The sequence below is a fragment of the Haliotis rubra genome, unplaced genomic scaffold, assembly GCF_003918875.1.
Source record: "Haliotis rubra isolate DU_JTF1 unplaced genomic scaffold, ASM391887v1 Scf615, whole genome shotgun sequence".
Lineage (NCBI taxonomy): Eukaryota > Metazoa > Mollusca > Gastropoda > Lepetellida > Haliotidae > Haliotis > Haliotis rubra.
Genome location: NW_025767319.1, coordinates 227,767 through 241,438, shown reverse-complemented (window position 1 = coordinate 241,438; position 13,672 = coordinate 227,767). Strand labels below are relative to the sequence as shown.

The window sequence follows — 13,672 nt, the reverse complement described above, 5'->3', positions numbered from 1 at the left end:
GGGTGCTTGGTCTTTATTTGTCTACACATAATATGTTTCTTCAGTAATGCATCCTTCCCCTCTAATTGCCATGTTGGAAGTATGGAGACCATTGTTCCTGAAAGCCACTAGGGTTATATGGATGTGGGTGATCACTGGTTCATCACTTTATTTCTAGAGATGTAGCGTATATATCAGTCATATTTGATTATGTACTATAATTGTTTGATGGGGGGCAGTATATAAGTATATGTTTCTGACCCCAACAGTTCCTGGCATGCCAAGGAAGGTCCCAAGAAAGACAGCTACAATATTAGTGACAACCCACAGTATCGGCTGGAGGTCAAGGCCAGCAAGCCTGCTGCTGTGTGGATCCTCCTCACTCGACATATCATAGATAAGGCAAGTCATGTGACATATCATAGATAAGGCAAGTCATGTGACATATAGATAAGGCAGGTCATGTGACATATCATAGATAAGGTAAGTCATGTGACATATCTTAGATAAGGCAAGTCATGTGATATATCATAGATAAGGTAAGTCATGTGACATATAGATAAGGCAAGTCATGTGACATATCATAGATAAGGCAAGTCATGTGACATATCATAGATAAGGCAAGTCATGTGACATATCATAGATAAGGCAAGTCATGTGACATATCATAGATAAGGTAAGTCATGTGACATATAGATAAGGCAAGTCATGTGACATATCATAGATAAGGCAAGTCATGTGACATATCATAGATAAGGCAAGTCATGTGACATATCATAGATAACACAAGTCATGTGACACATCATAGATAAGGCAATTCATGTGACACATCAAAGATAAGTCAAGTCCTGTGACACATAATAGATAAGGCAAGTCATGTGACATATCATAGATAAGTCAAGTCATGTGACATATCATAGATAAGGCAAGTCGTGTGACATATCAGATAAGTCAGGTCATGTGACATATCATAGATAAGTCAAGTCATGTGACATATCATAGATAAGGCAAGTCATTTGACATATCATAGATAAGTCAGGTCATGTGACATATAGATAAGGCAAGTCATGTGACATTATAGATAAGGCAAGTCATGTGACATATCATAGATAACGCAAGTCATGTGACATATCATAGATAAGTCAAGTCATGTGACATATAGATAACGCAAGTCATGTGACATATCATAGATAAGTCAAGTCATGTGACATATCATAGATAACACAAGTCATGTGACACATCATAAATAAGGCAAGTCATGTGACACATCATAGATAAGTCAAGTCATGTGACATATAGATAAGGCAAATCATGTGACATATAGATAAGGCAAGTCATGTGACACATCAAAGATAAGTCAAGTCATGTGACACATCATAGATAAGGCAAGTCATGTGACATATCATAGATAAGTCAAGTCATGTGACATATAGATAAGGCAAGTCGTGTGACATATCATAGATAAGTCAGGTCATGTGACATATCATAGATAAGGCAAGTCATGTGACATATCATAGATAAGGCAAGTCATGTGACACATCAAAGATAAGTCAAGTCATGTGACACATCATAGATAAGGCAAGTCATGTGACATATCAAAGATAAGTCAAGTCATGTGACACATCATAGATAAGGGGAGTCATGTGACATATTACAGATAAGGGAAGTGCTGTTTACAGATAAAGTCATGTTACATATCATGAATATCTGTCATATCTTCTTGCAATGGTCGTGTATTTGTTTCAATGATTCCAGGATGATTTTGCGGACAACAAGGAGTTCATTACTGTGTTGCTGTACAAGACTGAGGGCAAGAGAGTCTTCTATCCCTGTGAGTAATCCTGGGTATTCTCTGGACGCCGAAGCCTAGTGGTAGATATGGTGTCACAGGGGGCACAGTGTAACAGAGTGTACTAGTAGATGAGGGGTCACAGCCTACTACTAGATGAGGGGGCGTACTGTACTAGTAGATGAGGGGGCGTACTGTACTGGTAGATTAGGGGTCACAATACACTAGTAGATGAGGGGGCGTACTGTACTAGTAGATGAGGGGTCACAGTGTACTAGTAGATGAGGGGTCACTGTACTAGTAGATGAGGGCTGACAGTGTACTAGTAGATGAGGGGGCGTACTGTACTTGTAGATGAGGGGGTACTGTGCTAGTAGATGAGGGGTCACAGTGTACTAGTAGATGAGGGGTCACAGTGTACTAGTAGATGAGGGGGCGTACTGTGCTAGTAGATGAGGGGTCACAGTGTACTAGTAGATGACGGGGGTACTGTACTAGTAGATGAGGGGTCACAGTGTACTAGTAGATTAAGGGTCACAGTGTACTAGTAGATGAGAGGGCGTACTGTACTAGTAGATGAGGGGTCACAGTGTACTAGTAGATGAGGGTCACAGTGTACTAGTAGATGAGGGGGCGTACTGTACTAGTAGATGAGGGGTCACAGTGTACTAGTAGATGAGGGGTCATACTGTACTAGTAGATGAGGGGTCACAGTGTACTAGTAGATGAGGGGGCGTACTGTACTAGTAGATGAGGGGTCACAGTGTACTAGTAGATGAGGGGTACTGTACTAGTAGATGAGGGTCACAGTGTACTAGTAGATGAGGGGTCACAGTGTACTAGTAGATGAGGGGTCAGTACTGTACTAGTAGATGAGGGGTCACACTGTACTAGTAGATGAGGGGTCACAGTGTACTAGTAGATGAAGAGGGATCACACTGTACTAGTAGATGAGGGGTCACAGTGTACTAGTATATGAGGGTGCATACTGTACTAGTAGATGAGGCCTGCTGTACTAGTAGATGAGGGTCACAGTGTACTAGTAGATGAGGGTCACAGTCTGATACTGTACTAGTAGATGAGGGGGTACTATACTGTACTAGTAGATGAGAGGGGTCACAGTGTACTAGTAGATGAGGGTCACACTGTACTAGTAGATGAGGGGGTCATACTGTACTAGTAGATGAGGGGTCACAGTGTACTAGTAGATGAGGGTCACAGTGATACTAGTAGTACTAGTAGATGAGGGTCACAGTGTACTAGTACTGTACTAGTAGATGAGGGGTCACAGTGTACTACTAGTAGATGAGATGGTAGTCACAGTGTACTAGTAGATGAGAGTCACAGTGTACTAGTAGATGAGAGGGGGTGCACTAGTAGTACTAGTGTATATGAGAAGGTCACAGTGTACTAGTAGATGAGGGGTCACAGTGTACTAGTAGATGAGGGGTCACACTGTACTGGTAGAAGTAGATGAGGGGGTCACAATACTGTGTACTAGTAGATGAGGGATCACAGTGTACTGTACTAGTAGATGAGGGGTCACAGTGTACTAGTAGATGAGGTCAAGTGTACTAGTAGATGAGGGTGTACTAGTAGATCACAGATGTACTAGTAGATGAGGGGGTGATACTGTAGTGTCTGAGTGTACTAGTAGACTGTACTAGTAGATGAGAGTAGTATTAGGGGTCACTGTGCTAGTAGATGAGGGGTCACAGTGTACTAGTAGATGAGGGGGCGTACTGTACTAGTAGATGAGGGGTCACAGTGTACTAGTAGATTAAGGGTCACAGTGTACTAGTAGATGAGAGGGCGTACTGTACTAGTAGATGAGGGTCAGTAGGATGAGAAGTCAGTGTACTAGTAGATGAGGGTGCACACTGTACTAGTAGATGAGGGTGCGTACTGTACTAATAGATGAGGGGTCACAGTGTACTAGTATATGAGGGGTCAGAGTGTACTAGTATATGAGGGGTCACAGTGTGCTAGTAGATGAAAGGGGGTACTGTACTAGTATATGAGGGGACGTACTGTACTAATAGATGAGGGGTCACAGTGTACTAGTATATGAGGGGTCAGAGTGTACTAGTATATGAGGGGTCACAGTGTGCTAGTAGATGAAAGGGGTACTGTACTAGTATATGTAGTACTGTACTAGCAAATGAGGGTCCAGTGTACTTGTAGATAAGGAGTTAAGTTACTGTACTAGTAGATGAGGGTCACAGTGTACTAGTATATGAGGGGATCACAGTGTACTAGTAGATGAGGGTCTGTACTAGTAGATGACTAGTATTCTTCCATCTGTCTCCTGGGCCTTCCATCTGTCTCCATGGGCCTTCTGTCTCCTCTTTTCATGTACCATCTGTCTCATGTTTCTTGTACCACTCTTTTGTCTCCATAGACCCCTTGTACCATCTGTCTCCTGGAGCCACTGTACCTCTGTGTCCAGACATTTTTCTTTTCCTGTCTCTCAGACTATTTTTATGTACCATCTGTCTCCTCATGTACCATCTGTCTCCATAGACTATATTTTCCATCTGTCTCTCAGACCATGTTCATCTGTCTCTATGTTCTGTCTGTCTCCTTGTCATCCTGTCTCTACCATATTTTCCATCTGTCTCCTTTCTTCATCTGTCACAGACACATGTGTCTGTCTCCTCAGATTTTCCTTGTGCCTCTGTGTCCTGTTCTTCATCTGTCTCTGGACATGTGTCTGTCCTGGGCTGTGTCTGGGCCTTGTGCCCTCTCTGGGCCCTGTCTGTCCTTCTGTCTCCTTGGTTGTGTGCCTCTGTCTCTGGGACATGTTCCGTGTGTGTCCTCAGACATGTGCCTGTGTGTGTGTCAGACCTGTCCATGTGTGCCATGTGTCTCCTGTGTGTGTGTCTCTGTGTCTGTGTCCATGGGTCCTGTGTGTGTGCCTCTGTGGGTTTCCTCCTGTATACCTCTGTGTGTGTGTGTGTGTCCTGTCTCCTCGGGTCTCTGTGTCTCCTGTTCTGTGTCACGTGGGCCTGTGTCTCTCTGTGTGTGCTGTGTGTCTGTGTGTCTGTCCTGTGTTGTGTTTCTGTGTGTGTGCCTCTGTGTGTGTGTGTGTGTGTCTGTGTCTGTGTCTCTGTGTGTGTGTCTCCTGTCTGTGTGCCTCCTGCATGTGTCTGTGTGTGCCTCTGTGTCAATGTGTGTCTGTCTCTGTGTCCTGGTGTGCCTGTGTGCCTGTGTGTGTCTGTGTCTTGTGCCATGTGTGTGTCCGGGTGTCTCCGTGCATGTGCCTCTGTGTCTGTGTGTGTGTGCTGTGTGCCTCCTTGTGTCTGTGATCTGTGTGATCTGTGTCACCTGTGCCTCTGTCTGTCCGTGTCTGTGTGTGTCTCTCCTGTGTCCTGTCTGTCCATGCTCTGTCCGTGTCTCTGTGTCTGTGTCCTTGTCTCTCTCCATTTGGGTCTGTCTCCTGGGTTGTGTGTCTGTGTCTGTGGTTCTGTTTCCTGGGTGCATGTGTGTGTGTCCATCTGTCTCCTATGGGCCTGTGTGTCTGTGTCTATAGACCTTGTCTGTCCTGTAGACCTGTGTGTCTGTCCATGTGTCTCCTGGGTCTGTCTCCTGTGTGTGTCTGTGTGTCTGTCTCCTGGGTCCTATGGGCCATGCCTGTCTCCTGGGTGTGTCTGTCTCTCTGTGTCTCCTTGTCCTTCTGTGTCTGTGGGTGTGTGTGCCTGTGTCTGTGTGTCTCCATAGGTTCTGTCCTGGACTATGTGTCTGTCTCCTATGGGACTGTCTCCTGTGCCTCCATTTGGGTCTGGGATGTGGACTGTCCTGGATGGTCTCCTGGACTTGGTGCCCTCTGTCTCCTATGAACCCCTATACACATGTACCATCTGTCTCCTTTGGAAGCCCCTATACACATGTACCCATCTGTCTCCTATGAACCCCTGTACACTTGTACCCTCATCTCCCTATAGACCCCTATACATGTACCATGTCTCTGTGGAAACTACTATACACTTACATGCCCTCTGTCTCCCTATGAACCCCTATACACATGTACCATCTGTCTCCTATGAGCCCTATGCACATGTACCCCTCTGTCTCCTATAGACCCCTGTGCACTTGTACCCTCTGTCTCCTATAGACTATACACATGTACCATGTATGTGTCTCTCCTGTGAACTACTATACACTTGTACCCTCTGTCTCCTATGAGCCTATGCATGTGCCATCTGTGAGACAGACATCTATCTCAAGTGGTATTTTGACATGTTTTCTCTTGTCTTCTATTTGTCCCGTATATTCTTGTACCATCTGTCTCCAGTAGGCAGCTATACACACATGTTACCATCCGTCTCCCTGTGAACTGCTGTACACATGTACCATCTGTCTAGTGTAGACTACTATACATGTACCATCTGTCTGCGTGTAGACCCCTATACACATGTACCATGTCTCCTGCAGAGCAACTGTACACTTGTACCATATCTTCTGTGCAGGTTATTCTGGGCTGACTACTTCCCAATTGGCCCAGCACGGTGACCTTCTGTGCTCCTTCTCCACCAATGGAATAGGCTGTGGGTGTCCCTGCTGGAGAAGCCTACACTGAAAGTCATGGTGGATATAAACTTCAGAGTTTCCAACTCTGTATGTAGGAGTAGATGTATCTTTAGGGGTTTGTTTGTTTCAAAGGCAATTAGGTCAACTAAATGGAATGATGTATTGCAGCATTTTGAAAAAATACATAACACATATATTTAGTTGTCTTGCTTGTTAGTTTTGTGAATTTGGCTTTCAACATGATTGATTCTGTGATTAGTGTAGATATGATTTGTTATTTAACATTGTTTCAAGACATTGACTTACATGCCCTATTGGGATGGATCCCGGAGAGAGAAGTGGCTATCCAGACCAGGCAGTCAGGAGTTTGACAAGGACCGTGAGTTCAACTGTGACTCCTGGGCACAGCTACAAAGGACTGCTGTCCTGATAACTGGCAACTGGGGAGATGTCAGAATCTCATGCTGAAAAGGCTGGACTAGTGCAACACATGCCTATGCCATGTTGGATATCAGAAGAGAGGTCAAGGTCAGTAATGAACATTTTTGAAGGGCATATGAAAACATGTCATCAGTAAGAACTGTTCTGTTTCTATTGACTTATCACTTCAATTTTGGTATTTTCTTCCTAGGGTCAGCGGTTGTTCTTGTTGAAAAGAATCCCTGGAACCATTTAAGCTGGAAAGGACATTTTTCTGAAGTACAACACATTGGACATACCTGAACTTCAGAAGGCCTTGAACTATGATCCCAAAGTGCTCAGACATTTTGATAATGGTATGTAAAGATGGAAAATCTTGTGTGAGATAGAAGATATGTGTGATGAATGATGGTGTGTGTGATGAATGATGGTGTGTGTGATGAATGATGGTGTGTGAGATGAGTGATGGTGTGTGTGTGATGAATGATAGTGTGTGTGTGTGATGAATGATGGTGTGTGAGATGAGTGATAAGTGTGTGAGATGAATGATGGTGTGTGTGTGATAGTAGTAGTATGATGAATGATGGTGTGTGTGATGAATGATGGTGTGTGAGATAGTGATGGTGTGTGTGATGAATGATGGTGTGTGTGATGAATGATTGTCTGTGTGTGATGAATGATAGTGTGTGGAATGAATGATAGATGTGTGTGATGAATGATGGGTGTATTATGATGAATGATGGTGTGTAGATGAAAAGATGGTATTATTGATGAATGATGGTGTGTGTGTGATGAATGATATTTGTGAGATGAATGACTAGTTGTGTGTGATGAATGATAGTGTATTATAATAGATTGATGGGTGTGTAGAGATGAATGATGGTGTGTGAGATGAATGATACTGTGTGTGATGAATGATGGTGTGTGAGATGAGAAGATGGTTTGTGTGTGTGATGAATGATGGTGTGTGTGTATGATGAATGATGGTGTGTGTGATGAATGATGGTGTATTATTGAGATGAATGATGGTGTGTGAGATGACAGATGGTTTTGTGTGTGAATGAATGATAGTATGTGATGAATGATAGTGTGTGTGATGGAAAAATGATAGTGTGTGTGATGAATGATAGTGTGTAGAGATGAGAATGATGGTGTATTATGTGATGAATAATGTGGTGTGTGTGATGAATGATTGTCTGTGTGATGAATGATAGTGTGTATGAGATGAATGATAAGTGTGTGTGATGAATGATGAGTGTGTGTGATGAATGATGGTGTGAGATGAAAGATGGTGTGTGTGTGATGAATGATAGTGTGTGTGTGATGAATGATAGTTTTGTGAGATGAATGATAATTGTGTGTGTGATGAAATAGTGTGTGTAATGAATGATAGATTAATGTGAGATAGATGATGGTGTGTGAATGAATGATACTGTGTGTGATGAATGATAGTGTGTGAGATGAGAATGGTTTTATTAATGATGAATGATAATTGTGTGTCTGTGATGAATGATAGTTTGTGAGATGAATGATGGTGTGTGTGTGTGATGAATGATAGTGTGTGTGATGAATGATAGGTGTGAGATGAATGATAGGTGTAAAGAGATGGATGATGGTGTGTGAGATGAATGATAATTGTGTGTGATGAATGATAGTGTGTGTGTATTGAATGATAGTTTGTGAGATGAATGATGGTGTGTGTGTGATGAATGATGGTGTGTGTGATGAATGATAGGCGTGTGAGATGAGAGATGATGTGTGTGATGAATGATAGTATGTGTGTGTGATGAATGATAGTTTGTAGAGATGAATGGTGGTATTATTGTGTGATAAATGATAGTGTGTGTGATGGGCAATAGGTGTGTGAGATGAATATTAGTGTGTGAGATGAATGATAGTGTGTGTGTATTGAATGATTGTGTGTGATATAGTGATTGTGTGTGATGAATGATAGTATGGCAGGAATGATAGTGATAGTGTGTGTGTTATGAAAGGATAGTGTGTGTAGAGATGAATGATAGTATTGTGTGTGATGAATGATAATTGTGGGTAGGAATGAAGTGATAGTATTATTGTGATGAATATTAATTGTGTGTGATGAATGATGGTGTGTGTAGAGATGAATGATAGTGTGTGAGATGACAGATAGTGTGTGTCACCCGATAATGATAGTGTGTAGAATGAATATTAGTGTGTGTGTGATGAATGATAGTGTGTGTGATGAATAGTAGTGTGTGTGATGAATAAATAGTATTATGTGATGAATGATAGTGTGTGATAAGATGATAGTGTGTGTGATGAAATAGGACAATGTGTAGGAATGAAGTGATAATTGTGTGTGATGAATGATAGTTTATGAGAATGAATGATAGTGTGTGTGTGATAGACAATGGTATGTGTGATAGATGATAGGTGTGTGAGATGAATGATAGTGTGTCCAAAGATGAATGATAGTGTGTGTGATAGACGATGGTGTGTAGAATGAAGTGATTGTGTGTGTATTGATGAATGATAGTGTGTGTGGGATGAGGAGTTATAGATGTGTATGAATGAATGATAGTGTGTAGAGATAGATATTGGTGTGTGTGATAGATAGTGTGTGTGATAGACAGTAGTGTGTGATGAATGATGGTATGTGTGATATGAATAATGATATGTGAGATAGTGATTGTGTGTGTGTGATGAATATTAATTGTGTGTATTGGAAATAATAGTGTGTGAATGAATGATAGTGTGTGTGATGAATGATGGGTATGTGTGATGAATGATGGTGATGATGTGGTGGGTGGTGATTATTGATGATGTGATGAATGATGGTTATTAGATTGGGATGAGTGATTGTGTGTGATGAATAAGTAGTGTGTATTGTGAATGAGTTAGCATAGTGTGTGTAGAATGAATGATAGTGTGTGCCAGATGAATGATAGTGTGTGTGTGATGAATACTGAGTATTATTGATACTTAGGTGATAGTGTGTGTGTATTGAATGAATAATAGTGTGTAGAGATGAGTGATTAGTTATTAGTGTGTTATGAAGGGATGGTGTAGTAGAGATGAATATTAATTGTGTGTGTGTGATGAATATTAGTATGGGTGAGAATGAAGTGATGAGATTGTGTTTGATGAATGATAATTGTATTGTCCTTGATAGACTATTAGTGTGTGAGAATGAATATTAATTGTAGGAGATGACTTAGATAATGTGTGTATTATGATAAAATAATTAATGTAGAATGAATAATGGTGTGTATGTGATGAATAATGGTGTGTGTGATGAATGATGTGGTGTGTGTGATGAATGATGGTGCGTGTGATGAATGATGGTGTGTGATGAATGATGGTGTGTGTGATGAATGATGGTGTGAATGATGGTAGTGAGATGAATGATGGTGTGTGTGATGAATGGTGGTGTGTGAGATGAATGATGGGCGTGTGGGAGATGAATGATGGTGTGTGATAAATGATGGAGTGTGTGAGATGAATGATGGTGTGTGTGATGAATGATGGTGTGTGTGATGAATGATGGTGTGTGAGATGAGTGATTGTGTGTTGTGATGAATGAAATTATAGTGTGTGTGAGATGAGTTATGGTGTGTGAGATGAATGATGGTGCTCATAAATAGATACACATTACTGCGTTATTAGCTCTTACACATATCCTGATGTTTCACTGTAATCATTGTGTTTCCAGGTGTGTTCTGGATCGACTACTTATGACTCCCTGTGTTCATTCTATGGCGTCTTCTACATCAACTGGAGTCCTTGAGTTATTCCACACTACCACATGCACATACACCAGTGAAGTCTAGCAACTGGAATTCTTTCACATGCCAGTCTCTTGTCGTTAATCTTGTCACTCAGTAACTGTCAACCACTATCTCAACAGACATCAACAGAGCATTATCAAAGTGATTACAGGCAATCTCAGATCCCCCCATGTTTGATGTAAAACCCAACTGGAGGAGGGCGACATTATTTCAACATACCAGGGTGCTTGGTCTTTATTTGTCTACACATAATATGTTTCTTCAGTAATGCATCCTTCCCCTCTAATTGCCATGTTGGAAGTATGGAGACCATTGTTCCTGAAAGCCACTAAGGTTACATGGATGTGGGTGATTACTGGTTCATCACTTTATTTCTAGAGATGTAGCGTATATATCAGTCATATTTGATTATGTACTATAATTGTTTGATGGGGGGCAGTATATAAGTATATGTTTCTGACCCCAACAGTTCCTGGCATGCCAAGGGAAGGTCCCAAGAAAGACAGCTACAATATTAGTGACAACCCACAGTATCAGGCTGGAGGTCAAGGCCAGCAAAGCCTGCTGCTGTGTGGATCCTCCTCACTCGACATATCATAGATAAGGCAAGTCATGTGACATATCATAGATAAGGCAAGTCATGTGACATATATCTTAAGATAAAGGCAAGTCATATGACATATAGATAAGGAGCAAGTCATGTGACATATGTTAGATAGAACAAGTCATGTGACATATAGATAAGGCAAGTCATGTGACATATCATAGATAAGGCAAGTCATGTGACATATCTTAGATAAGGCAAGTCATATGACATATAGATAAGGCAGGTCATGTGACATATCTTAGATAAGGCAAGTCATGTGACATATAGATAAGGCAGGTCATGTGACATATCATAGATAAGGCAAGTCATGTGACATATCTTAGATAAGGCAAGTCATATGACATATAGATAAGGCAAGTCATGTGACATATCTTAGATAAGGCAAGTCATGTGACATATAGATAAGGCAGGTCATGTGACATATCATAGATAAGGCAAGTCATGTGACATATCATAGATAAGTCACAAGTCATGTGACATATCATAGATAAGGCAAGTCATGTGACATATAGATAAGGCAGGTCATGTGACATATAGATAAGGCAATTCATGTGACATATCATAGATAAGACATGTCATGTGACATATCAGATAAGGCAAGTCAAGTGACATATCATAGATAAGGGTCAAGTCATGTGACATATCATAGATAAGGCAAGTCATGTGACATATAGATAAGGCAGGTCATGTGACATATAGATAAGGCAATTCATGTGACATATCATAGATAAGACATGTCATGTGACATATCATAGATAAGGCAAGTCAAGTGACATATCATAGATAAGGCAAGTCATGTGACATATCATAGATAAGGCAAGTCATGTGACATATCATAGATAAGGTAAGTCATGTGACATATCATAGATAAGGCAAGTCATGTGACATATCATAGGTAAGGTAAGTCATGTGACATATCATAGATAAGGCAAGTCATGTGACATATCATAGATAAGGCAAGTCATGTGACATATCATAGATAAGGTAAGTCATGTGACATATATAGATAAGGCAAGTCATGTGACATCATACATAAGGCAAGTCATGTGACACATCATTAGATACAGTGTACTAGTAGATGAGGGTCACAGTGTACTAGTAGATGAGGGTCACACTGTACTAGTAGATGAGGTACTGTACTAGTAGATGAGGGGTCAGTGTACTAGTAGATGAGGGTCACTGTACTAGTAGATGAGGGCGTGCTGTGTACTAGTAGATGAGGGTCTAGTGTACTAGTAGATGAGGGTCATACTGTACTAGTAGAGAGTACTGTACTAGTAGATGAGAGGTCATACTGTACTAGTAGATGAGGGGTCACACTGTACTAGTAGATGAGGGGTCGTACTGTACTAGTAGATGAGGGGTCACAGTGTACTAGTAGATGAGGGGTCACAGTGTACTAGTAGATGAGGGGTCACAGTGTACTAGTAGATGAGGGGTCACAGTGTACTAGTAGATGAGGGGTCACACTGTACTAGTAGATGAGGGTCACAGTGTACTAGTAGATGAGGGGTCACAGTGTACTAGTAGATGAGGGTCACTGTACTAGTAGATGAGGGTCACAGTGTACTAGTAGATGAGGGTCACTGTACTAGTAGATGAGGGTCACAGTGTACTAGTAGATGAGGGGTCACAGTGTACTAGTAGATGAGGGGTCACAGTGTACTAGTAGATGAGGGGTCACAGTGTACTAGTAGATGAGGGTCACAGTGTACTAGTAGATGAGGGTACTGTACTAGTAGATGAGGGGTCACTGTACTAGTAGATGAGGGTCACTGTACTAGTAGATGAGGGTCACTGTGTACTAGTAGATGAGGGTCATTAGTGTACTAGTAGATGAGAGGGTCACAGTGTACTACTAGTAGATGAGGGGCATACTGTACTAGTAGATGAGTACTGTACTAGTAGATGAGGGTCACAGTGTACTAGTAGATGAGGGTAGTACTAGTAGATGAGAGGTACTAGTAGATGAGGGGTCACAGTGTACTAGTAGATGAGGGGTCACACTGTACTAGTAGATGAGGGGTCACACTGTACTAGTAGATGAGGGGTCACAGTGTACTAGTAGATGAGGGGTCACACTGTACTAGTAGATGAGGGGTCACAGTGTACTAGTAGATGAGGGGTGTACTGTACTAGTAGATGAGGGGTACTGTACTAGTAGATGAGGGGTCACAGTGTACTAGTAGATGAGGGTCACAGTGTACTAGTAGATGAGGGGTGTACTATACTAGTAGATGAGGGGTCACAGTGTACTAGTAGATGAGGGTCACAGTGTACTAGTAGATGAGGGTCACACTGTACTAGTAGATGAGGGGTCACAGTGTACTAGTAGATGAGGGGTCACAGTACTACTACTAGTAGATAGAGAGAAGTAGATGAGTGTACTAGTAGATGAGAGATGAAGCGTACTGTACTAGTAGATGAGGGTCTAGTAGTGTACTAGTAGATGAGGGGGTCACAGTGTACTAGTAGATGAGGGTCACAGTGTACTAGTAGATGAGGGTAGATGAGGGGTCACAGTGTACTGTACTAGTAGATGAGGGGTCACAGTGTACTAGTAGATGAGGGGTCACAGTG

At 41.8% G+C, this 13,672-nt stretch overlaps 1 protein-coding gene across 1 annotated transcript in view; it reads left to right on the top strand.

Moving 5' to 3' along the window:
* Nucleotides 1-13,672, top strand: part of LOC124256022 (calpain-7-like) — a 68,110-nt gene that overhangs the window by 44,534 nt on the left and 9,904 nt on the right. The window contains 2 exon segments of the mRNA XM_046689935.1: nucleotides 249-381; nucleotides 1,735-1,810. Coding sequence (XP_046545891.1) covers nucleotides 249-381; nucleotides 1,735-1,810 — 209 coding nt within the window.